Source organism: Chelon labrosus (assembly GCF_963514085.1).
Source record: "Chelon labrosus genome assembly, chromosome: 1".
NCBI lineage: Eukaryota > Metazoa > Chordata > Actinopteri > Mugiliformes > Mugilidae > Chelon > Chelon labrosus.
Window position 1 is genome coordinate 8,559,521 of NC_140337.1, and position 24,370 is coordinate 8,583,890.

At 41.1% G+C, this 24,370-nt stretch overlaps 2 protein-coding genes across 3 annotated transcripts; both read right to left on the reverse strand.

The window, feature by feature from the left end:
* Positions 1 to 2,589: 2,589 nt before the first annotated feature.
* mfap3l (microfibril associated protein 3 like) lies at positions 2,590 to 9,643 on the reverse strand. The gene is made up of 3 exons (XM_084548050.1): positions 9,412 to 9,643; positions 7,721 to 8,123; positions 2,590 to 4,577 (listed from the first exon to the last, which is right to left on the reverse strand). The coding sequence occupies exons 2-3, from the start codon at positions 8,034 to 8,036 to the stop codon at positions 3,628 to 3,630; spliced, it is 1,266 nt and encodes a 421-aa protein (XP_084404176.1). The 5' UTR covers positions 8,037 to 8,123; positions 9,412 to 9,643; the 3' UTR covers positions 2,590 to 3,627.
* A 3,523-nt stretch (positions 9,644 to 13,166) lies between these two features.
* Positions 13,167 to 24,355, reverse strand: aadat (aminoadipate aminotransferase). 2 transcript variants are annotated; one of them, XM_084542683.1, is made up of 14 exons: positions 24,239 to 24,355; positions 23,632 to 23,703; positions 22,179 to 22,347; positions 21,379 to 21,511; positions 20,274 to 20,348; positions 19,980 to 20,189; positions 19,753 to 19,818; positions 19,514 to 19,596; positions 18,998 to 19,094; positions 18,042 to 18,103; positions 17,886 to 17,950; positions 16,575 to 16,681; positions 14,462 to 14,563; positions 13,167 to 14,350 (listed from the first exon to the last, which is right to left on the reverse strand). In XM_084542683.1, exons 2-14 carry the CDS (start codon positions 23,696 to 23,698, stop codon positions 14,309 to 14,311), a joined length of 1,278 nt encoding a protein of 425 aa, XP_084398809.1. In that variant the 5' UTR covers positions 23,699 to 23,703; positions 24,239 to 24,355; the 3' UTR covers positions 13,167 to 14,308. The 2 variants fall into 2 exon arrangements, with proteins under 2 accessions (XP_084398809.1, XP_084398810.1); XM_084542684.1 differs by lacking the exon at positions 24,239 to 24,355 and adding an exon at positions 24,097 to 24,123.
* Between the last annotated feature and the right edge of the window lie 15 nt (positions 24,356 to 24,370).

Here is a 24,370-nt window from a genome sequence, read left to right on the forward strand (position 1 = left end):
GGGACCCCCTCCACCACCACCTCCTATGGTTTCAGCAGTTTGGAGCTGGGGGCCACAAACTGCTGCTCTGTCAGCCTCCTGGCATACTCCTGGGCCTGGCTGATGATCATGGGATGTCTGTGGGTTACAGTTATTCGGGGTTAGTTTTAAAACACAAACATCATAACCAGAGAACTTAAGTGAGAAGAAATGAGCAGCAGATGGAACTTACTGGAAGTCAGGAGGAATGGGCTCTGAAGAGTGGAGGAGCCTCCTGGCTTCAGACTCCACATCTCCATTTTTAAAGTGGCTCATCACCTCCCACATCTGAAACAAGAAAAGAAGAGAGGTGTTGAGCTGATTGAACATATGTATCAATTAAACCTAGTGTGCAGTCTTTTCAAGAACGTGTCCTTACCAGCTGGACAAGAGGTCTGGCATGGGTCTTATGGAAGCCGTCCACTTCAAATTCCCACATCCTTCAAACACAAAGAAAACAAGAGTTTAATCTTTACAGTTCCTCTTTATTAGCAGAGTAAAAGTCAGATGTGGTGTGTAGTTGCTCTCCTCTATCAGAAGCTCAGTCATATCTTCAACAGATACGTTACATGAGAGCTGTTTGTTCTGCTGAAGCTTTAGAAGTTCAGCAGTAAGTGCAATCTAAATAAAACACCAGAGATCAGATGGGTTAATGCAAGACAAGGACACAATTCAGATATATTAGCTTATATATATTATATATATATAGAGAGAGATGGCTATAGTAGACTTGAAACTATAGAGGATCACTTAGCCGAGATGCCAGCAGTTCTGAAGAGACCGCTCAAAGACAATGGTGTCAAAGAACACCTGTGGAAATAAGGTCAAATTGTTCATTAGATCAGTCTTCTCCTCTTATTTTGTATTAACTTCATCTAAAAATGTTTAGAATCAAACTAAAGAACAACTGAACTGGTCCTTACCCTGCTGGGACCGTAGATGCCTCTGCTTCCTTCAGCGAATGCCGTGGCTGATACGGAGCTGACTAAACTGTCAAACCAACGACGAATGTCTGACAACGGATGAAACGTGTAAAAGCTCTCAGGAAATCCTCGATAGGCAAGTACACGAAGATGAAGAATGAAGAAGGTAAGAGAGATGAGCAGAGGAGTTCTGTCTGGTTTTTAAACGTATGTATTTGTATGGAGGACCACAAGTGAAATGAAAATATATTACTAACCAATAATTAATTGTACAATATAAACAGGCATTACTTAATCTGATTACAAATATACCTAAATTACAAAGTTTAATTTATTATTTTATATTTTAATGGACATCCAATAGGTCATCTATAAAAAAAAATGACCAATGAACGATTGATCCATCAACAAATAATTAAACGATTCACTTATTTGCTGTTATTTGTTGTTTTTGTAAAGACATTTTTTAATTCAACAAAAAAGTGAATTTGCTAATTAAATTAGTTTTCAAATTTTAAAAAGCAATTTTAAAACAGCAGGCGGCTGAAGCTTGAAACACTTTGTAATGACGCTGTTTAACCAGTCACATTTCAAGTTAGTGCTCTTAGACCTTCTCTGTGGCCTACGGTAACGACAGCGTTTTCTCGTCCTCTGATTGGACGAGATAATCGCCCATGCGGTAATTATCCAATAGGAGGCTTGTACCTATTTGCTTAGTTAAATCCAGGTGGAGACTTTGTTTTGAATGAATCAACGTCTGGATGAATCAACACCTCTTGACAAGTTCAACAAACGAGAAACATTTGCTCTGAGCCCGTTGTCCCCTGACGTTCAGACCTTTGTCTCAGGGGTATGACAGGACAGAGGCAGCTTTGTGCCGAGTTTGTGCTCCCCAGCGGAGCGGCTTTTGTAAACAGTCTCTAGTTTTCAGTTTGGACGTATTTCAGAGACACGTCAGAGGCTAAAAGAGTCACAGTGGCCCACTTCTTCTCCTCGTGTCCCGTTACACATCTATCATTCATTGACCGGTCATCTACAGGAGACGTCTTTAGTTCACACTGGTTTTAGAAAGCCTTTAAAAGCATGAAATAAAACACACCAGACTTCATTTAAAAAATCACCGATTTCAAGGTCTTTGTTGGTATTAAAGACGTTTCTGTACATGACCATGATTATTTTCTGCCTCGGTGTGCGTAGTCGGGGTTAACTCACAGATTTAAAGAGATTTCTGTCCACGTCACTGTTTTCGGATAAAAGATCCATTTCCTCCATCACCTTTGCGTCAAAACGGCCGTGTAGCCATGGCTACTGCTGCCCTGACGATAGACAGTCTGCCTTATATTATTAACTTTAATGACATGGAGGCTTCAGGAGCTACGCAGAAGAAAACACACGAGTCTGAAGAGACCGAAGAGTAAAAACTTGAGATACTTTGCTATTAAATGATTGCAGAAGCATTCAAGTCCCATGATGTGCCTATTACAGACCAAGATAAAATAAGAAACATCTTTGTTATGGCTATAGGTTTGATACAACTGTAGGATTAAACATTCATGATGTCCTTGTTTCCCTAAACGATAATTTACTTAGATTTCTTTTCAAAGTAAAACTAATTCAAATGAAGGAATTCATGAACAGTAATTAACGACCAACAAAAAACACGTCTGTGACCAGATTTTTTTTTTGCACAGCACTTCCATTTTATTCCACTACAAAAAAAAAAGAGTCGTCTCAAGAGCACCAGTGAAAGCAAAACAGTTCATCTCTGCCACAGACTGGACCGTTAGCCAAACAAAGGAGGAAACAAAAGGAGTCCTTTCAGTCCCGGAGGAAGATGCCAGACATCTTCACCGTCCACTTAACACATGCAACAGGAAACGCAACGACTACTGGAAAGGCTCTACAAAAGCAAGATGGTGCTGAGATCAGGTCAGGGGTCAAACTGAAAACTGAAATGAAAAGGAGCTGCTCTTCTCTACTGAGGAAAACTAAACACGCCGAGGGACAGAAATCACACCACAGTGGGTCATAGAATAATACTCATAAAAACATTTCGAGGGAAACAGATACAAACTCCACCCAGAGGTGTGTTTCCAGTCAGGATATATACTGCAGGTTCACCTGGCTTAATCGTAATCTCTATAGAAATGCAGAAGGCCGTACAATCATGAAACGTGACCAAACTCTCGACAGCATGCACCTCTGTGTGAGCAGAGTGTTCCTACAGCGGAGCGGCTGTGACCGTAGCTGTAGGTGACGTCTGTAGCGAGTGAAGGAAGTCTAGGAACATGAAGAGCAGCTTGAGGCAAGTTCCTGGAGTTAAGTCATAAAAACCCTAGCACTGTAAGAAACTAACAAACCAAGTACCCAATTATTTAAATAATAATCAGAGCTATGAAAATCAGGAAATGTCCCTTTACAATTCTTTGCTTATTACATTAATAATATTGATTACTCCTCTAGTGTACATTCAAGCATGAAAGTCCAGAGAGTCTAAAAACCTTCTGATTTAGTCTCAGTAGATCAGCCTACAAAGGTTTATACAGATTGTTACCTTCTGAAAAGATAAATAAAAATTGATTGTTTCCAAAATGTGAAATTAATAATGTTTGGTGGATCGTTTTTTTTTTTTTTTTTGTCGTCTTCAAGTGGAAATGCATAGCAGGAGAACTTCTTGTTGGTTTCGTCACACATGGCTCTCATAAAACACCTGGCAGGGAGGGGTCTTATTTGCAGTCGGTTCGGGAGCGGCCGGTTCGGCGCTCAGCACGCCCTCCGCCTCAGGCTGCTCCTCAAGGTGAACAGGAGCCAGTGGTGGTGGTGGTGGTGGTGGTGGGGAGGAAGGGGGGAGTGAGGAGCCAGTGGCCTCTGCCTGCGGTGGAGCTTCTATGCTGCAGCAGTCTCCGACGGCGAGCGGCGGGTGGACCGACACCTGTATGGCGATGTGCTGCGGCTGATCGTGAATGGAGGAGTTGTCGGAGTCGGCAGCAGGAGACTCGCTCCGCTCCCGCTCCAGACCTTGCCCGCCCTCCCCCTCTTGCAGGATGGTGAAGACGTCCCTCGCCCCGATGGCGGCGACCCTGCCCGCCAACTCGCGCCGTCCCTCGGGAGCCTGTCTGAGAAAAGTGTGCCTCATCTCCTCCACCCCCACCACCTCCAGGATCTCCTCCATGAAGGTGCGGCAGTTCATGATGAGCGGCGGCAGCGGGATGCTGCGAGCCAGCTCCTCGATGTACCGCGCGAACTCCATGGTCTTGAACTGCGTCACCTTGGCCAGCTCCAGCGTCTTGGCCGAGGTGATGATGGGGATCCGCTTGGCGATCTCGAAGGCCTTCTGCAGCTTCTCGGCGCCTTCGGTGCGGAAGAATTCGTTGATGGCTTTCTCCGTCTTCTTCAGGTGGCTGCTCATCATGCAGAGGCGCGTGACGTTCAGGGCCATGATGATGGTGAAGGTGACCAAGCACACCACCATGTAGTACACGCCCATGTCCCCTTTAGTGATGACCACGCGCAGGGTCACCGTGCAGTTGGAGGTGCCGTGTGCGTTGGACGCCATGCAGGTGTACTTGCCGCGGTCTGCAAACTCGATGCTGGTGATGTTGAGGATGCCGCTGTCCAGCAGCCACCACTTCCCACCTACAGACACAGACGGTCATGAGTTTGGAAAACACCAAGTAAGAAAAACAAAAGAATTAAGAAAAGCTCCTGATCACATTATCTGGATTTTGTCTTAGTTGTTCTCCTCTAATAAGTTTGACAACTTGATGTTTGTTTAAAACCTGAATTATTGCTGTAAAATGGAGAACAGACGTCCTGACTCGTTTTAGAATCATGAATAATCGCTGACACTTCATGACCCACTAAGTGACTGACTCTAAAGTCTATGTTTAAGCCCTGAAAATCCTCTTTACGCATCCGTTTCCTGCTCACTGACTCCACAGCGAACTCCTCTGCAGTGTTCCTGACGCTTGCTACTTTTAAAACGAACTCGCTTTCTCAAATGTGCTTACGCTGTACTGTTCCAACTCCTTCTGTGGCGTCTGACGACTCAGGAGAACACACGTCGCACCTTACATATTTATAAAAACACATTTAAGTGTAGCTACAAACAAAGTCCTTAAAGCAGCAGCTGGTTTCATGTATCCCGAGCATATGTGCCAGTCTTCGATCTAAATCGAAGATGTCAGTGCAGACCAGAGAGCAGGAGTGACCCCATTACTCATGCCAAGCTTTCAATATTTAAACACAAGGCTGCATTTCATCTGGAAACACTGCTCTGTGCACTGAGGTTTGTATCACTAATCAGGACAACAAGGATCTATTTACATGTTTGTAAAGGTTTATATGGTCAGTTAAAAAAATCCAGTGTCTAATTATTTTCAAACATTTGATTTTTAAAACCAGCTCCCCAAATTACAAAAATATCTAATCATGTAATGTTAACTGTAAAGACAGTGCCAGTCTTATAAATCACAGCACATCTAAGTAGAAGCTCTAGTGACTCGCTTCAACACGAAAACAAAAACATCAGTCAAGCAACAACTGTGGCGAGTGCATCCACAGTAGTAGTTATACAGGAGTGACTGAATCAAATGTTTTAAATATTTAAATGTATTTAAATGTTGGAATGAGCGCATGCATTGTGTGTGTTTGCAGTCTGGTTCTGCCCCTGCTTCGTTTCTGAACCAGTTCTTATCAGCTGTCTGACTGGAAACAGCTGATAATAGATCAATAATGGACGGACTTTGTGGAGTTTAATAGAATAACTTCAAATGTTCTTTCGTGTAGACAGCTGGATAAGACACTCAATACCACTCTGAAGACTGACTGCAAAATATACAGGTACAACAAGCATTCAGTTTGCATGGCTTAGCATACAGACCATCCATCCATCATCATAGCTAAAGCTCACTTTAGTAATTACACTGACATTTCTGTACAATTTAAACAATATTACAGGTAGATGTGGTTACCTTTAGATAGAATCAAACAAGCTATTTTCCCTGATTCTTAGTGTACATGCTATCAGAATTTTCTTCTGATGTGGTTTTGTTGTTCAAAGCAAAACTAAATCCGAAGAGCAACAAAGATTATGTGTCATTCTACAAAACGTGTCATGGTCGGTCAGATAACCTTAAACATCCACCACAGTTTTCTACCGTCGGCTGACGCTGTTAGGATGATTCTCTAGGCAGGATTTTTCCACAGGTTTTAGTGAATTCAACGGGAGCCCCTCCTCAGCCACCTACTGTCTGCGCTGTGTGGGAGTAGAGATGGGCAGATTTCACAGAAGGAGTCTCTAAATCTGTGTTATGGAGTCTGTAGACCGTAGAAACAGTCGCAATCAATATCCCACACTGCTATCCTCAGGAGGAGATGAATGGGATGTCAGGAAATGAAGCCTGGCTAACAAACAGAGTCCCACCCATCCGCCTTTTCAGGAGAGCAGGGTTTCTAATTATATCTCCACCACCGGGTCACATGACGCGACTGATGTGGTGCCCAGCACTACAAGCAAATATGCAGGGAAAGAAAACACTGTAACGGACAACCTGCAGGTTCGTGACACTGCTGTGGAAACTATATTCCTTCTTAATTATATTCCTGAGTGCAACCCAGGGGAGAAGCTCACAGACGCTGTTTTGGGCTGGTCGGTCGTAATAACAACACTGCGGCGGTAGCCTCTCTGACGGCAGGTTTCAACAGGTTGGCTCAGGAGAGACATCAACACAAATAACTTTTCCCCTCCACATTCCTTCTGAGGCGGCTCACGCGTTCAAACACAGACAAAGACGGCTCGGCCCGAAGGAAAATCATTAGTAGAATTGACCGAGTCTAACTGGCAAAGACTTCCCTTCACAGCAAGAGAATAATCAGTGCTGCCAGACAAAAATGTGCAATAATTGTGCCAAATTCCCCTCAGGAGTACACGGCTGTGTTGTCCTCGTGTTCAGAAGTCGGATTCCACTTAATTTCCTGACTGAAAAGATTCAAAAAACAAATGTCTGCGGTCTATCAGAATGAAACCTGCCCTGAAACCAACTGCTCATGGTCTTCACTTCCCGTCTCGTCTTTACACTCTTCCTTTTTTTTACGTTAACTGTCACGATTTATCCTTAAAACATTCTCTGAAACAGGCTTTAAGGTCAGCTACTACTTCTCCTCCCCGTTTACATGTGACAAAATCAAGTTTAATCAACGTCCACTGTCGTGTGACCTCGATGTGGCTGAACCAGAAGGCTCCACAGAATGGCTCCACCTGATCTAAACACAGTGGGATTCTTTCATATCTATGAGGATGTATAGATATTCTTATATCCCAAATCCTAAAATAGCTTTCCAGCTAACCATTGTGGAATACAGTATGTGATCCATGTTGATTCATGTTTGATGGCTGAGTGGATATTTGGATTGTTACAATTTACATCAAAATGATCCCCTTTAATCTGGTTATTTGCAGTAATCAGCGTTTTGTGCAGCACTGTGATTTCACACACCACATATTAATGAGTCTGCTATTTGTTTTAGGCTGAATGAAAGCTGTAAGTGCCTGGCTCACCACTTCTGCTACAACATTTTCTTAGTGGAAACTCAGTGTGTATGTTGGTTTGTAAGTACTTTTATATATTTATTAGTCCATAACACTATAATTTATAGTGAATAACAAACCTGACACCCTTCTCTATTTGCTGCTAATGAAATTATAATCGACCGGCGGGCAGCTGCTGGTGACAAAGAGAACAGGAAACCAGGTTTAAAGTAACAGCACTCTGTCTCACCACTTGTGTCCAGGCGATCTCCATGAGAGTTGAACCACTGAACGCTGGGGAACGGGTCTCCGGTGACATTGCAATCAATCAGTGCGCAGCTCCCCTCCCGGGCAATTATCTGGCTTACTTTCGTGAACACAACCGGGACAAAGCCACCGTCTGTCGCGTTGCCGTTTTCCGTGCGGTTTCCTTCCGTGTCCACTGATAAGGCCCCGGCGGTGTGACAAGAGATAAGGGACGCCAGGACCAGAAAAGCAAATCCATCGGCCCAGTGCATTTTGTCCAACTGTCGGTGCATCACCCAAAGGAGAAGGGACTCTGTCATTCCTCCTGGGTCTCCATCCTGTAGACTGGCTATCTCTTGGTGGTGGAAGGCAGTTTGGTATTTGGCTCCGCAGCGTGAAACATGTCACTGAAACAACCAAGTGATTGACATGTATTAATCAGAGACAGAGCAGGACCGAGTACACATGTGTCTTGACGCTCGGCAGCTGGAATAAACTGATAAGAGGGCGGTTCAAGCCATAAAATGAAAACAGCACAGCCGCTAATGGTCATTATCATCATTAATTGGCTGGTAAAATAACAACATCCATAAATGTTTATTTTGCATTTTTGTATATTTTGCAGCTATATTTCAGTTTTAATTACTGAGTTTATAAAATGTCAAGTAAAACTGCTAGAAATCTGAAAACGTCCAGTTTTGTGTGTGTATAAATGTAACACTGTGTTTCGGGTGCACAGCTGGTGGTGCACAATGAAAGCAATCATTGTTGACCATTTCCTTAAAGTCTTGTAGGGTTGTACGAGACAACCAACGAGCTTTTATTTTAATAAATATCACCTAAATATTTTAGTTGTCACCTCAATGACAGGTTCCACTATTTAACTAACATACTAGCGGTTTAAATTCCTAGACACATTAAAATAACATCGCATTTCAGACAAGTCTTATTGCCCGAAGCCGCCTCTAGCTAATATATATACAGCTAAAGCGTTAGCGTTACTTCACACAGAAACACGTATTTATGTGTCAGTAGCTCACAATAATGTGTAAAGGGATCATGGTTAACGTTACGTTAATACAGGGATCTTTTTCATTTTTTATAACAGCAGCTATTTGGCTCGATAAGTACGAAAACAATGCCACGCTACCACATAACGGGGCTGAAAGCGGGCTCCGTCTATTTCCTAGTTCGCTCCATTGCAACACACAGCCTCGAAGACGGCATTATCAGCCGCCTTACGTGAGCCCGTTAAATCCAGTGTAGACAGCGAGACACACATATTAGCCTCATGTAATGGAGCTATCACGATGTCGAGCTGTGAAGGTTAACCATGAAGCTGACAGTCTTGGAAAAATACAAGGGCGTTGGAGCTGGCTAAGTGCTGGACAGCGTTATTATATGAGAGGACCGTTTCAGAACTGCACCAACCTTTTTTTTAGGATTAAAAAGCAGCTTTTACTTTGTACACCAATGTGAACCAATATTTAACGTTAAATGCCACAATTGACATTAGTAGAATTATGGATATAGGGAGTATAAGAAGCTGAATTAATACCGAAAAATGCGGCAACGTAACCTCATAAGAGAAAAACGCAACGGTGCGAGAATCGGCCAACTCGGCGTCGACGAAAGCCGATAAACCGAAATAAAACTAAACATTTTTCGATAATATAATCCAGTTTTCATACTCACATCGTGGTTTATTGCCGTTCAAGGTCGGAATATTGGTGAAAAAACCCTTAAGTCGGTGTTTTGTCGTCCGCTATATCTCCTCTTGTTTCTCCATCCTCCTCCTCCGGCAGCCTGTCCGCTCTGAACCAGCAACTATAGTTTCCAATCCGATTCAGGGCACACTGGGAGGCAACGTCGCCGGGTTGCTTGCGTTGCATTGCCGTGCTGGTAGGAATAAATTACGACAGAAGTAGTGTTTTCTATTTCTAACGGTGAGTTTCTTCAATACCTCCCTTATCCACAAAGCTGCACCAGCTGACATTTTTATGGTTCACCTGGGGCCGTCAGATGTTAACAAATAAATGACCTGTAAAGCTGATAAGAAAAAAGTTGGCTACCGGTTATTTGCAAATCAAACAAATACGTAAGTACATTACCATTCCTTCAGAGTCATTTTATGAGTGACCACTTTCATATCAGACTCCCTCATATGAATCATTGATAATTTATTGTCACCTTTAGTTAAACAGAGAGACTGTTGACAAAAACATAAAAAAATGTGTCTATGAGATTGTAAAATGTTGTACTTTAATATATTTTCACAACAGATTTAATAGCTGAATCAAAACATCTCAAACCCCCAAACGGCAGCCATTTTGTTGTAAACAAAATCAGCTCCACAGCGCTCAGATGATGTCCGAACAGAGCGAATTCAGGAGTCCAAAAGTTGGAGGCGCCTGGAACCTGAAATTTTCCAGTTGGCTTCTTCCTAGTCATTGTATAAGTGAATCATTTCATATCACACTTTCTCATTTGATTCAAAAACATTTAAAACTTGTCCATAACATGATAAAATTTATATTTATGTGGTAATATTTCGTCTCCATAAACAGGTAATCACAAATCAAATGACAAACCTGAATACATTAAACAAAATAGATGGCCTTCATAGCTTCCCAATCTCAGCTCAAGTGAACATATCTGCTAACATATTTACGCTGGTTTGTCCTTCATTGCCCATTTGTATTTGTTTATACAGGCTGGCCTTGAGACTCCCACGAGTAAGGTCTGGGCACTTCCCCAGTGCAAAAACTAAAAAAAAAAAAAAAAACATGCTCACATAAAGCATCAGTGCATTTAATTATTTAATTCTGTGGTGGAGTAAGTAGACTGTTCATTGCACATCTGCTTTAAGACATGGCATATACTGACAAGTAAATGGACTGTGGTCAAAACCCATTCCGGCAAAAAGCTTGGACTCTGAAAAGACCCCGGACGTTGGTGCCACAGATAGCAGACAAACGAAAAACTGCTTCCTTTTCAAACCAATTAGTAAATTAAAACAATGATTCCTGGAAAAAAAATGAAGGTAGAACAAAAAGCACCTCTAAATAAAGACTAAGTCAGGGTCATTCAGGCTGTTCTGACCGTTAGCTTATGTGCCAGGCCTGATAACTAACGACCTTGAAGCCGCAGTGAAAGTCTGAAATCGACACAATGTACTGGGGCCTCTGCAGACAGTCAATAATTGGGTCAATAATGCTCCATCTGTGAGTAGAAGCTATGGATATTTAAGGGGGTATATGTGTGTTTGCTTGTGTTTTTGTTTGTGTGGACAGTGCAATTACTACTTCAGATTGAAACACGAGACGTTCTGTATTATCTGATGCCGCAAGAGAAGTTTAAAGTTACAGATGCTGCATTAATCTTTCACATCCAAACATAACAAAATGTGATATGTTTCTTCAGTTTCAACGACCCAAGCTGTTACATTACACTAAGATATTGTTGTGGGTGCCCATTTTAGTAAGAGCATGCTTTTCTTTTACAAGCCTACTAGGAGAATATTGACACGGTTGTTCAGCCTTCATTTGAAGATTTTAATGTTTTTCTCCTCTACTGCAGTAAGAGGTACACTTGTTACAGCAGCCTTATTCCTTAACCCTCTCTTTGACCCCGTTATCCTTTACAGATGAAAGTTTCAGCTGTACACAAACACTTCTCAGAGCTCGGTCACGCTGCTTGGAGAGTGCTACATATTAACACAGCGGGGAGAAAGTGTGCACAAAGGAAAGAAAAACAGTGAACAGATGGACCCTGTTGCTGTCAGCAGGTACGCCTGCGTGAGAGCCAAAGCATGCAGGCTTCATGGAAAGATGACGTCTCCACTTCAACTTGTGATTTAATAAGGTGATCAGAAAAAAAGTCTATCTTGTGAATAATTAGTTCAGTTATACACCAAACAACAATAACATTATGGTTTTTCTATTATCATTTGGTGTACATGGTCTGTAACAATGCAGGTGGTGCAAGTCAAAGTGACATCTACGTAAATGACATGACCTAATGTCTCCCAGCAGAACATTGCCCAAAACATCACGCCTCCGCCAGCTTGCCTTCTTCCCATAGTGCATCCTGGCGCCATGTGTTCACCAAGTAAGCGACACACACTGAACTGGCTGTTCACGTGATGTAAAAACAAACATTCACATTCAACAAGCACAATGAGCCAGGCCACCGTTTTCCATAGATAATCATCGTCATTCCCGTTACACGTCACTGGTCATAATGTTATGGCTGACTGGTATATGTCAGATTGTCAAGTCCACAGTGAATGTCGAGTTTAAATGTTTTCATCTGAGCCAGTTTGTGACGGGATGTAAAAATACAGATGGAAAACAGTTTGGAAAGAGTAGGCGCTTTAAAAAAAAAAAAAAGCTTGGTTAATGATTGTACAAACAATTTGTCCATCACCGTCCAAACACATAGCCTGAGAAGCTTTGTAAGGCAGCAAGCAGTCAGTGTAGCTACACTGTTAGCATGTTGGGCGATGATTCTTTCACATGATGCAACAGATTTTTTGGTGATTTGTGCATTAAAGGCGCACACAGCATAGCTGTTTTCTAATGAGCAGTTGCTTTGTGTTGTTGTCACCATATATTACAAGTAAAACCCATCTGTATGTAGCTGCTAGAAGTTCCTCAAAGAACAACAGCTGAATCACTGTGGCTCGGCCACAAGTGCATAATGTACCTTTTTTCACAGCACACATATAGACCTGTCACAGCAGAGAAATTTTTATTCCGTTTCCTAGTAAGTCCATTACAAGGAACCAGCATGGACAAATGCAAGAATCCCTCTAGGTAAAATGCAGCCAACATTATTACACCCGTCTCTGCTCTGGCAAATCAAAATGTCCCCCAAGACAACACTTGCAGATTATGTACCACTTCTACAATTTCAAAACAATGATCCTTTTGTTAATGTAAAAATTAAGTTGTTCTTCATACCACAAGTGTTGCTAGACTTTTGAACAGTCAGAGGATGAGAAGATTGATTTGTTGAGTCAAGTGGGCGTTTATTGGTTCGACAACAGAATTGTTAATCCTCCTTTGTGGTGGCTTTGTGCGCAATGGGGGATAAAACAATGATGGTTTGTTGTTTGTCTTCTGGAGTCATAATGACCCCAGAAATTACATGTACTGTCAAGTAATACATTAACTAATGGTATCAAGTGGTATAAATGGAGTGTCCACAATGTAAAAACCACATAGCTTCATGTAAAATTATATTCATAATAAGTGGTAGTAGTATTGTAGTTTTCGTGTTGGATAAAAAGACATTTTCAGCTATTCTCTAATTTAGCTCTTCCACCATTCCCCACCAAGTTTAATTCAATTAATGCCAAAGTTTACACCTACAACAACTTTTTAAAACTGCCGTTAAACATTTTAGGAGAAAACAAAACAAAACATGCAGACTCAAAAAATGACAAAATATTTTATTTTTTACTTTTTTGTTCACAGACAAGATAAAGACAGCTTCATTGTGTAGTGCAGGGGTGTCAAACATACAGCCCACGGGCCAAAACCGACCTGCCAAAAGGGTCCAATCTGGGATGAACTTGCAAAGTGCTAAAATTACATAGAAGATGCTAACAGCAATTTTTCAATAAAAATAGTTGCCATTCCCATTTTTCCACTCGGATGCACTGTTTTCATAATGTACTTGTTCTTCAACACTCTAAAACAAAAGGAGAAATTTTTTACTTATTGGTATTTATAAGTTATCATGCTATTATGTTACTGGTGTGGCTCCTTAAAGATAAAATCAGGCTGTATGTAAGTAAAATGACACCCTTGGTGTAGTGCAATGACGTAGCAGCAAACTGTCTTTTTTTCCTCTTGGTTTCTTAGTGTTATCAAACATCAGCACAAAGCTGTGTTGAACGGAAATGAACATCTGTCTTCTCTTGGCTATGGTTTACATATAACAGATAAGCCACGCCATTAAAACCACTGAGTCAAGTGAATAACAATTTTTACACCTGTCAAAGGTGGAGTTGTTGACATTTTATGACATTACCAACCGTGGGTTTCGGGGTCATCACTCTTCATTGCAGTCCATTACATTCATGATTTTGTGTTGCTGTACTAGACTAAAAACCATCTGTGATCCCCATTGACTGCATATAAAGACAGACAAACCATCTGTGACGTCACCCATAGGATTTCTGCAGAGCGGTTGTGGAGCTCAGTTCAAAAATGGGCAAAAAGGTGAATTCGGCACAGGACAGTTAGCTACCTGAGACTGCTCACATCTCTCCCTCAAAGCAGCCACCTCCTTAATTATGTATGAATTTAAACCTTAACACAAATTAAACAAGAGATCAATATGAAAATTAACCTTGCCTATTTATGATGATAAATAGGGAAATTAGCTACAGAGGTTTGTTTATTTCTGTTGTAAAGTTGGCCGTGTTCATGAGGTCTGCGGGGATTGGTTTACTTTGGAGCCAGCCTCAAGCGGTAATACCATGTAGTGGTATGAGTAACATACTACTACATGTAAACATCATCAAAATCTTCAACAATAAGTTAAAAACGATAGGATCTGCTGGTGAAAAATAAATCTGTCATCACAAAGCGTCTTTGATGAGCAAAGAGAGTCTTCTGAAAGCCTGTTAAATTTAAGGACAGAGATTAGAGTCGGCTGTTGTTTGTCCCATTGTGGGACAAATAAAGGTTTTCTTATTCTTATTATTCTTAATTGATAGTGCATTAGTGCGTACCTCATCAATCTGCTCCGGTGTAGAAAGAGAAAAGGCCGCTCTGACGTAGGGGCAGGGGTCACTACTGTTGATCATGAAGACACCTCCAGGAACCAGCAACACCTTTAATGAAGGTAATCACGAGCACATACAACGTGTATTAGCAACAATTTCATCAGGTTATCAAAGTTTTTACACAACTGACTACCTCGTGCATCCAAGCTCAGACAGAGGGTGAAATGTTGAATAATCCTCTTTGTGAGAACAGAAGTGGTCTTTGTTGTAATCAGAGGCTATCTGACTTACGTAAACACCAGCTGGAGGGAGTCTTGACCTAACGTAAGACACTTCATTACATTTAATTCTAAACAAAGTTCATACACTAAATCCACTAACACAGCCCCAAAGCAAAATTTAATTTCAACGCCTCAACCAGGGCACACCACAAGCGTACTCAAAACTGATTTGCACTACACAACCAATTAAAGTTTTCTACAATCTAGTGAATTTGTCTTTTTCCAGTCTGAGGGAGCAAATCAGCTTCTCTGTCTTATATAAATTCTTCATTACTTCACAAACTATTCCTCCATCTTAGGTACCGCTTCAACAAGCCATCAAACTTTTCTGGTAATAGCGTTTTTTTTACTTTCAACTTCCAGTCTCCATGCTAAGCTAGGCTAATTAGCTGTTAGCTACAGCCTTATATTTAACCAGCAGATATGGATCCTCTAAAATAACTTTTTGGCTAAAAAGGGAACAAGGGTTTTGGAAATACTGTAACTTAAAATAACTGCAACTCAAATCCATTGATCCATTATTCAACACTTAGTGTCTGTGGCCCTAGTTTTTCCAGTGTGTCCTGCAACGTCGGCACTAGTCGGACTGTCTTTTCAGTCAATTCAGTATGTTGCATATTTTCCCAATCACATGATCATCTAGAATAAATAAACTCTGGACTAACAGATCAGCATGATTTGGGAGAAGCCAGCTCTGTACAATAATTTGTAGCTTCTCCTGGCTTCCTAACTAGTTTGAGTTCTTCTGGTTTCCCTTTCTGAATGACGAATACAGGGTACTGCCACCTGGTGGTGTGGAGAGTTGTTTCCTTTCACGCAGGTGCAGAATGTATTTCCCAGCTGGCCTTTGGCTGTAGTCTTTGTGGTGTGTTCAAGTGCAAATCTTTGATCAAGACAAAGGCAACGTAATGTGACATCACAGTCGGCCTTTGCTGTTGGTGGTTCTTTGATGTTTGGTGTGTCTATATCTTCAGAGTTTCCTGAATCTGACCTGACCTAAATCTCAAATATCTTCTGAAACCACCGTTCCAATATCGGAACAGAGGAGTCATTGTCTAACAATTTATGGACCCAGTGACCAGATATTCACACCCACTTGAAGCTGTGATTGGCTGGCTGAGTGCGGTCAGAGAGAGGCCGAGGATTATATTTCTCCCTCTTTATGGCAATTTTTATGTGAAGTGAGTGAGTATAATTATCTTCTCAGAGATCTTATAATGTTTACCCCCATAGTAAAACAATATCTGGTCTGCTTGTGAAACATGATGACCAACTCTGCTCTGAGTTGATCAGATCATGTATTAACACTTTTGATTTCTGTCGTGGTCTGACAGACAGTATACCACATATTCATTAAACGTTTGAAGCAGAAAAATAAAGCACATGTCCTGTTCTGCACCAACTCTTTACTATCCGCTGTGTAGAGGTCTTAAATATTTAGAATTCAGAGAAGACAAGCCTACAGTGCAGATACTTTGAAGCAGGCCTGACTGTACCCACTCTTGTTTCTACATGTCTAATCAGCCATTTGTCAGCAGGGATTTACAGATCCTGTGTATGTGTGTGTGTGTGTGTGTGTGTGTGTGTGTGTGTATGTGTGTGTAGGAGTGAAAATCCTCACAGTTCAAACAATGGCTGCTTCACATGCACCATCCTACACTCTGATTCGGCCCTTGAGCAAAACATCTCTTCTCAAACAAACAAAGACAGAGAAGCCTCTGTTGTACCTGACTGTACATTAAGTGTAAGTATTAGAAAGACAGCAGGTATGTGCTAATCTGAAGACGAATCATTAAATATGTAACAATACTTGAGATATTGACTGTGCGCATGCTGACCTCTTTCTCCAAAGCCTTCTCCATAATGAGCTGCTGGGTGTCAGCAATGCCCTTTAGTTTCATCCACAGGAACATGCCAGCTGATGGTGTGTGCCACTCAGCTACATCTAAATAAAGAAATCAGGGAGAGAAAGTCTGGGTGAGTGCTTTCTGATTCATAAGAGGATTTACCGTCTTTAACTTTACTCAATCACTTAACAGAATCTGGCCAACCTGCAGTACAGTCCATTAAACAGATAACACCGTCACAAAGGTTTTCAGTTCCTTAAATGGCCACAAGGGGTAGTGAAGATGTTTTTTTTAATTGGCGATGCCTGACTCCACCTTACTGTGGGCTAATCCAAAAACAGGCACTGGAGAATACACCTTTTATTATCCACTATTTTTAGCCTTTAGCAGAAGCAATGTACAGGTACTCAGCATACCATACATAATTATATTTGTGTTGTAAGATTTTAACAAAGTGGTCAGTGGCGTTTAACTCACTTTTAACCCCAGCCTCAAGTGGCCATTTGAGGAACTGCAGTTCACATTTGAAGTTGAAGCTTGACATTTGAAGCTTGGTTGGCAATAACAACAACGAATAAGAAAATAAATGTGAACTGAAAAATGGATGCTTTAAATATCCAGTGCTTTTATTCATTTACCGCTGATGTGGTGAAAACAGAGCCATGTTGTCACGATTTTTCTCATATTTTTCTCACTTACAACTCAAAATTTCACCTGACGTCAAAACGGTCTTTTCACAAATACCTCCCAGGAGGTTTGAACTTAGTCACTCAGGGACATGTGCAAGAAAATGAACAAAATAGAAGCAGCAGGCCTGGACATGATCACCGAACAAATCTACAGTTGTCAATTAGCTCCAGTATTAAGTACTTTCACCGTGCTGAGAAGTGTAATCTCAGTAATTAACCAAGATTTTCATTCTCAGCAACTCCAGACCAACTAATTTATTGTCTGTGGTCATGACGTCATCTGAATGAATCATCCTCTCGTATCTGACCTTCAACAGTTTGCTTAATGAGACAATATGTCTTGAAGGATTCTGTTAATTTAGCCCACAACATTTATTTACATGTCTACTAGCTGGCAGCATTAATCCCTTTGTTTTCTAGGGTGAAACTAATTAGCTCACTTTTCCAGCTGTCAATCACAGGAATCTAGCAGCTGAAATATGTATTGTGTCATCCTTTTGCACACACAGAAATTTCACACTCAGTTATTTTTTTTTTTCGGTTTATCAAACTCAAAAGGATACACACTTATGATTTGGTGTGTGTTGTTCTGCTCAACAATGAGTTCACAAACCTTTGAGCCACTTGTCGGCAGAGCTGATCATGGCATTGCGTTGCTGCCTGTAAAACTCAATCACCCTGCAAGGAGAAACGCTTTCTCAGTTTTCTTTTTTACTGCAGATGTCATAATTATCAACCAGTCAAACTGGTTAGACAGGAAGTGGCTCACCCGTCTATGTGCTGGAGGAAACCCTCTTGTCCCCAGCTGTGCAGCAACTGAGACACCATCAGCTGAACGGAGGCAGGAGACTCTGGTTATATAATGGCATCGCTCAACATTAAGTGGAACCACATTATTGTTAACAACATTTTGAGTTGAGATTAGCGGAAAATCCAGAGACAAGAATTTAATTAGTGGAGGCAGCAGATCTTTTGTATATCCAAATTAATCGTTCACAGCGGCCATGCCTAATGGGTAGGAATCGAAGTAGGCAGAGTACACAAGTCTGTGATGACTCGCCTCGCAAATGTGATTCACTGTTGACAATTTTTGCTCAGACAATACATAACTGTGGCATGGAGGTTTACGTGGTGCCTTTTAAACAAACTATATTTCATTTCTCTTCATGTTCAGCAGAGAATAGGTTGAGCACAATAAACTTAGAAGCTTTAAGTTTTATGGGTTTAAAAATAAATTTGATTTTGTTGTTAAATTTTTACAATTAGTATGGTAGTACAAGTTTATGACTTCTTCTTTATGTCTTGTACTTGAGAAACATGAAGCATATATATTAGGCCAATAGTGTTAACTGATTTAATGCAATGAATATCAGCTTGAGCATAGATAGGAGCGTCATGAACTAAAATAACTCTAAATATTTACTTTTTTCTGTGGACTACTGGATGTACTGACAACTATCTTTCGATTACTCTGACACTAAAGAAATCTTGTCAGGCAACTTCTTAAAGCACTCACATTTCTTTCCTATTGTTCACCCACATGTAATCTATAAGCTTAATATACAACACACAATGTAACTCAATTTATACTTCTGATTTTATAGTTTCTTTTAGCTGATGTAGGATGAATATCACAGAAAGCAGGAAACTACTAACGTGTGGGCCGATGATGCAAATAGTTGATTTAGCAAGGTGATAGTGAAAAGTGGCGGATGTTTTATTCACCTGTGTGAAGGTGCTTGTGTGCATTGTCGAGGCCTGGATGTGCAGCACCACCCTGTCTACCAGCGGTTTGGGGCCGGTCACAAAACCTATCCTCAGCCTGGAAGAAAAAAACAAAACACACACAAACCAGTAATCATGTGCAGCTGTGCACGAAACTGGATCTGGATTCTGAACTTCACTCTAAAATATAAACAAAACTAGTTGGTATAACTTTAAATGTCTTCCATCGACAACATCCTGTTACAAGCCGGCTCTAACAAACTCTGGTTAAAAAAAAACAGATTTAGGTTAATATAAATGTGTGTCGTCCCAAAGGGCATAGGTGTTCTTTTGTACAAACAGACAGATCACCCTGCACGCACAAACACCAGCCTTCCTGAAGGGAAGGACAAAACGTACAAGCTGAACCAAACACACCCTGTTTACGTGTTGAGTCAGGAGCTTGTTTGGACGAATCAATACACTCAGCCTCCAACACACACACACGTACGCACGTACAGATTCAACGACACTAACCCTGAAGACAGGATCTTAGAGAACGAATCTGTCCTGATGATCCTCCCGTCGACATCCATGGAGAGAAACGTGGGAGCCCACGGCTGCCACATAAAAAAAAACAAAAAAAACATAACATCAACCAGTTTGGATTGTGACCTGAATTTATTTGGAACCAACATCAGAATAAGAATAAAGGACGTGATTAAACTTTTTTTTTTAGCACTTTAAATAACAAAAACAGGGAAGTGATTGTGTACCTTTTCAAACTGCAGGAAATAGTATGGGTCGTCCTCAATGATGAGCATGTCGTACTGCCTTGCCAGCTGTTAGAAATAGGTTGTAGTGGAAAAGAGTGAATCTGCAGGGAAAGCTCCTTAACTGCGAGAAGAGTCAGCGCTTCACTGGCTGCATTAATCTGACTCAAAGTAATTCCTAAAATCTGCAGAGTGTGCAAATATTTATCTTCTATCCTTGTTTGACCAACCTCGTACACTTCCTTCTTCCTCTCAGCCGTCATGGAAGCACCGGTGGGGTTTCCTCCGTTGGGGATGGTGTAGAGGACCTTGGGCACGGTGCTGCCAGGCTTGTGGACATCTGACGGATCCCACCGAGACAGGACCTCCTTCAGGGCAGCAGGTATCATGCCGTGCTGATCGCTGGGAACGTTTATTAAGTTGCAGCCGAGTGGCTGAAGCTTTAGAGGTAAAGAGTAAGTTAGAAGAGTGCAGCCGGTTGAGTCGCTGTACGAATTAGTTGCTATGAAGACAAGTGCTCTCACCGCTGCAAGCGTGCCCGAATACGTGGGAGCATCCAGGAGAACATTGTCTCCAGGGTTGACCAGCATCTCAAACACCTAAAACACAGAAATTGGTAAACACACAAGACTCAGACGGTTTTCTATTCTCATACAACCATTCAAGTTAGGCAGCAACCTGGAGAAAACATTATTCAGATGTTAGGGTCAGAATTTTAGTATAAACTACATGAAAGCATGGACACTGCCTTGTATCAATAGTTCAGGCTTGTGGTGGTAGTGTAATGGTATGGGAAATACTTTCTTGGCAGTCTTTGGGCCCCTTAGTACCAAGTGAGTATTGTTTATATACCACAGCCTACCTGAGTATTGTTAATGACCATGTTCGTCCCTTTATGACCACAGTGCACTCAAGGTCACCTTACATAAAACAGCAATACATAAAACATTATAAGAATAAAACATACAATGCAATATAATAAAAGCAGATTTAAATGTACATATAAATAGATCAAAGGGAAAGTGGGTTAAATGGAGTAAGCTATTTTAAAAAGAGTTTGAGTCCGGATTTGAAACTTGTCAGGCGTGGAGCTGAGCGTCTGAATACTCTAAAACAGTCAGGCAGGTGGTGCAACAAGCTGGGTGGCTGAGGAGGATCTGAGAGTACATGAGGGTGTGTATAACTGGAGAAGTTCAGACAGATATATGGAGCAAGCTAAACTCTTCTCAAACTGGTTTCTTGAATATGATCTTGAAGTTCTCTGTACTCAACTGGCCTCCACAGTCAACAGATCTTAACTAACAGAGCACCTTTGGGAAGTCTTGAAATGGGAAATCGGACATTGGGACAAATCTGCAGCGACTGTATGATGCTGTCATGTCAATATGGACCAGACTCTCTAAAGAACATTTCCAGAACCTTGTTGAATCTATGTCACGATGAATTAAGAACGTTTTGAAGACAAAGGGGAGGTACTAGTAAGGTGTACCTAATAAGAAAACCAGGGAGTCTATATTGATATCACTGACGTATTTCTTCTGGTTTTGGATATGTGTTATAGGACAATGTCTTGTATCTCCATGTTTGTCTTGACATCAGATGAAAAGCATATGAAAATACAGCTGGTACCTTACAGAGCCCCTCCTGGCTGCCTGTTGTTACACACATATCCATCTGTCCGTTCTCTGGGCTGTAGCCGGCGGTCGGCGGGTTGTGCAGGTTCTTCTGCAGATTCTTCATCCACGTCAGAAGCTCGGGTATTCTGGTCAGGGATGTAAATCAGCCTCTTTCAGAACTTAACACATAATGATCTGTTGTATTTCTACATAATACTGTACATTTCTGTTTCGCTACTCTCTTTGTGTTGCTGTCAGATGGATTTTCAAAAGAAAATATCCAGTTTGAATAAAACAAAGGAAGCGCTGGGTAATTATCCTCAATAGTAGCTGTTATAGTGAATAAACAAAGAACAGAGCACCACAAAATATGTTACTGCCCACATGGTTTGACTGAAAGGCGAAAACGAAGAAAGCCCCAAACAAAGAACAGCTATAAACTTGTTTTTCTTTTACCGTTACGTGCATCAAAACTATTATATGCGTTTTTTCTGTTTGCAACATAATTCTGTATGTTATAATTTGGATGTCTTACACAATGTTTTACAGCGCAGGAAATAATAGACAGGAATACAAAACATGTAGTGAGAAGGTTATTTGACTGACATTGTGCAGTATTATCAACAAATAAGATAAATTATAGTCTCCATGTTCTGCTGCAAAGATGTCCTTCTTGTAACTCAAAGATAAGATACGCATTTTAAAAAAACACTACAGTTGAAAGCCAAATAAGTCCATAATTTACTCTGTATTTCCTGTAGTTCCTACATCTTATAGTGCAGCTCTATGTATTTCCCTGTCTCGATGTCTCACCCATTAGAGGCAGAGTACTGCAGGGCCCTCTTCATCGCCACCTCATCGAAGGTGACCGTCGGCCCGTTCTTCACCGCGATGGACGCTGACTGGAAGGGGAAGGTGTTTGGGTTTGGAGCTCCTCCGGCCAAAGAAATCAGGGATGGAGGTGACCGCTGCTGCAGCTCAGCTTCACGAAGGTGCAGACAAAGAAGACGCTGAGGTTTCAGTTTGATCAACAACATGCTAATGCAGAAATCACGCTATGGCCTATGAGCTACACCGGAAATTAGGACCTCAAATTTAGGAGGGAAACATTCTGTGTGTTAATCACAGGTATCCAAAAGAAATATTTACTAATCGAAGGCTTTGGAGTTTTATTGATTATTGAAGACTTTTACGGCCTATATTTATTTATTTTACAGGTTCATTAGTTATTTTTAAATGGTCTCCTTTAAATATCTCTTAAACATATATTTAAAACAAAAAGGGAGAGGCTTGCAAGCCGGAGAACACCATCTCAACAGTGAAGCATAGGGGTAGCAGCATCATGTTGTGTGGGTGCTTTGCTGCAGGAGGGACTGGTGTGCTTCAGAACACAGATGGCATCATGAGAAAGGACTATTACACGAACATACAGGAGAAACACCTGTGGACATCAGCCAGGAAGTTAAAGCTTGCAAATGGGTTTTCCAAATGGGACGATGATGCTAAGCACACTTACGGATATTGAAGAAATATTGGAGAGGCCATAACAAAGAAAGTTACATCAGTTCATTCAGGAACAATGGGATTAAATTCTTCCATTTTATTGCAAGACGCTTGTGGAAGGTTACCAAAAAGGTTTGACCCAAGTTAAACAGTTAAAAGGCAATCCTACCAAATACTAACTGAGTGTTGGTAAACTTCTGACAAACTGGAAATATGATGAGAAATATGACAAGAGCTTAAATCAAGTATGTCTCTTTTATTATCATGATTGGTGTGCAACAAATACATTTATATATAAAAAGTACAATTTGCTTGTGGGATTTTTGTACTGCTAATACTACTTATTACCTGTCGCATGTTTTGAAATTAAACCAAAAGCTCACTGAAAAACTGTCAATATTATCTTCAAATTGTGTCTTTGTCCTGTCAGCAGTTGAAAAGGCAATGAAAAGCACCAAGTGTTCTCAATAGACACGATGAAATTAAGCTTTGTTTGGCACCTCTGCTTGAAAAGTAACGCAAAACAATAAACCTAGCTGCTGTAGCTTCCAGCTGATCGCCTGATTGTTCATTTCAATCAGGAAGTCACACAGGTTGGAGACTGTACAAACTACACAGGTGCTCAGGAAATTATTTTACCCGGGGGCCACAACTTTCTATCCAGTAAGGCCACTTCTACTGCATTCATTATTAACCAGGTGTTCTTTAAAGGCCTTTACAAATGTTTGACTTTGTTCAGGTTATGATGAAAGGAGATACTCACTCAGCATCCTGATGGGGGAGGGCTTTCTGGCTGCACTCACAGCTGTCAAAAACCGAGCGTAATTCATAGTTCCTGCCAAATTATAACATCAAAAACACAAGTTAACTTTTATTGAGTTTCATTATTTATTTAGTGCATTTTATGTTTGTAACGTGACATACGCGTGTATTACTGAATAAATTAGTAATTTTAATAATAATACTAAAAAAAAAAACACTTTACGACTTGTTAAACTGAGTAGCAGCAGAAGTCACCACTGTACGTTAATGCCTCAGTGCAGTAAACAGTGACGTTAGGCTTATGGACACAACACTACGTTAAAGTGAGCTACAGCGGACACAAGCGTAAATACACGCTCTGTGTGACACAACGGTGAACAGGTGAACACAAATTATACACAACAAACGTGTTAAATGCAGCTGTAGCGGCGGAATAAACTCGACCACGCTCGGATATATAACTGACCTTCGATGTGGCTCGACCGCCCCGGGGGCTTCTGGTTAATGTATTTCAGTACGCGCACACACCTGCAGTGGTCAACGGCGGAGCCAGTCACCTGAACTACATTACCCGAACTGTAAAAATATAAAGACAACAACACACTTACGCTTTGCTGTTCTGCTTTACGAACGGATAGCTGACAGATTTTCTTCTTCAATATAGGACACGGCAGTTATTCATTCTTACAGGTTTAAAATGATGTGCGACAAAACCGGTGTGTTCTACTTTTCTCCACTAG

What these genes read in the sequence shown, in the direction of transcription:
- mfap3l (XM_084548050.1), bottom strand. Translation starts at nt 8,036, where the DNA reads ATGACAGAGTCCCTTCTCCTTTGGGTGATGCACCGACAGTTGGACAAA. An exon ending in AGATCGCCTGGACACAAGTG is followed by an intron (nt 4,578 to 7,720) that starts GTGAGACAGAGT and finishes CTGTGTCTGTAG; the next exon opens with GTGGGAAGTGGTGGCTGCTG.
- aadat (XM_084542683.1), bottom strand. Translation starts at nt 23,698, where the DNA reads ATGAATTACGCTCGGTTTTTGACAGCTGTGAGTGCAGCCAGAAAGCCC. An exon ending in ACACAAGCACCTTCACACAG is followed by an intron (nt 18,104 to 18,997) that starts GTGAATAAAACA and finishes GCCTCCGTTCAG; the next exon opens with CTGATGGTGTCTCAGTTGCT. An exon ending in AGAAGGCTTTGGAGAAAGAG is followed by an intron (nt 14,564 to 16,574) that starts GTCAGCATGCGC and finishes CCTTCATTAAAG; the next exon opens with GTGTTGCTGGTTCCTGGAGG.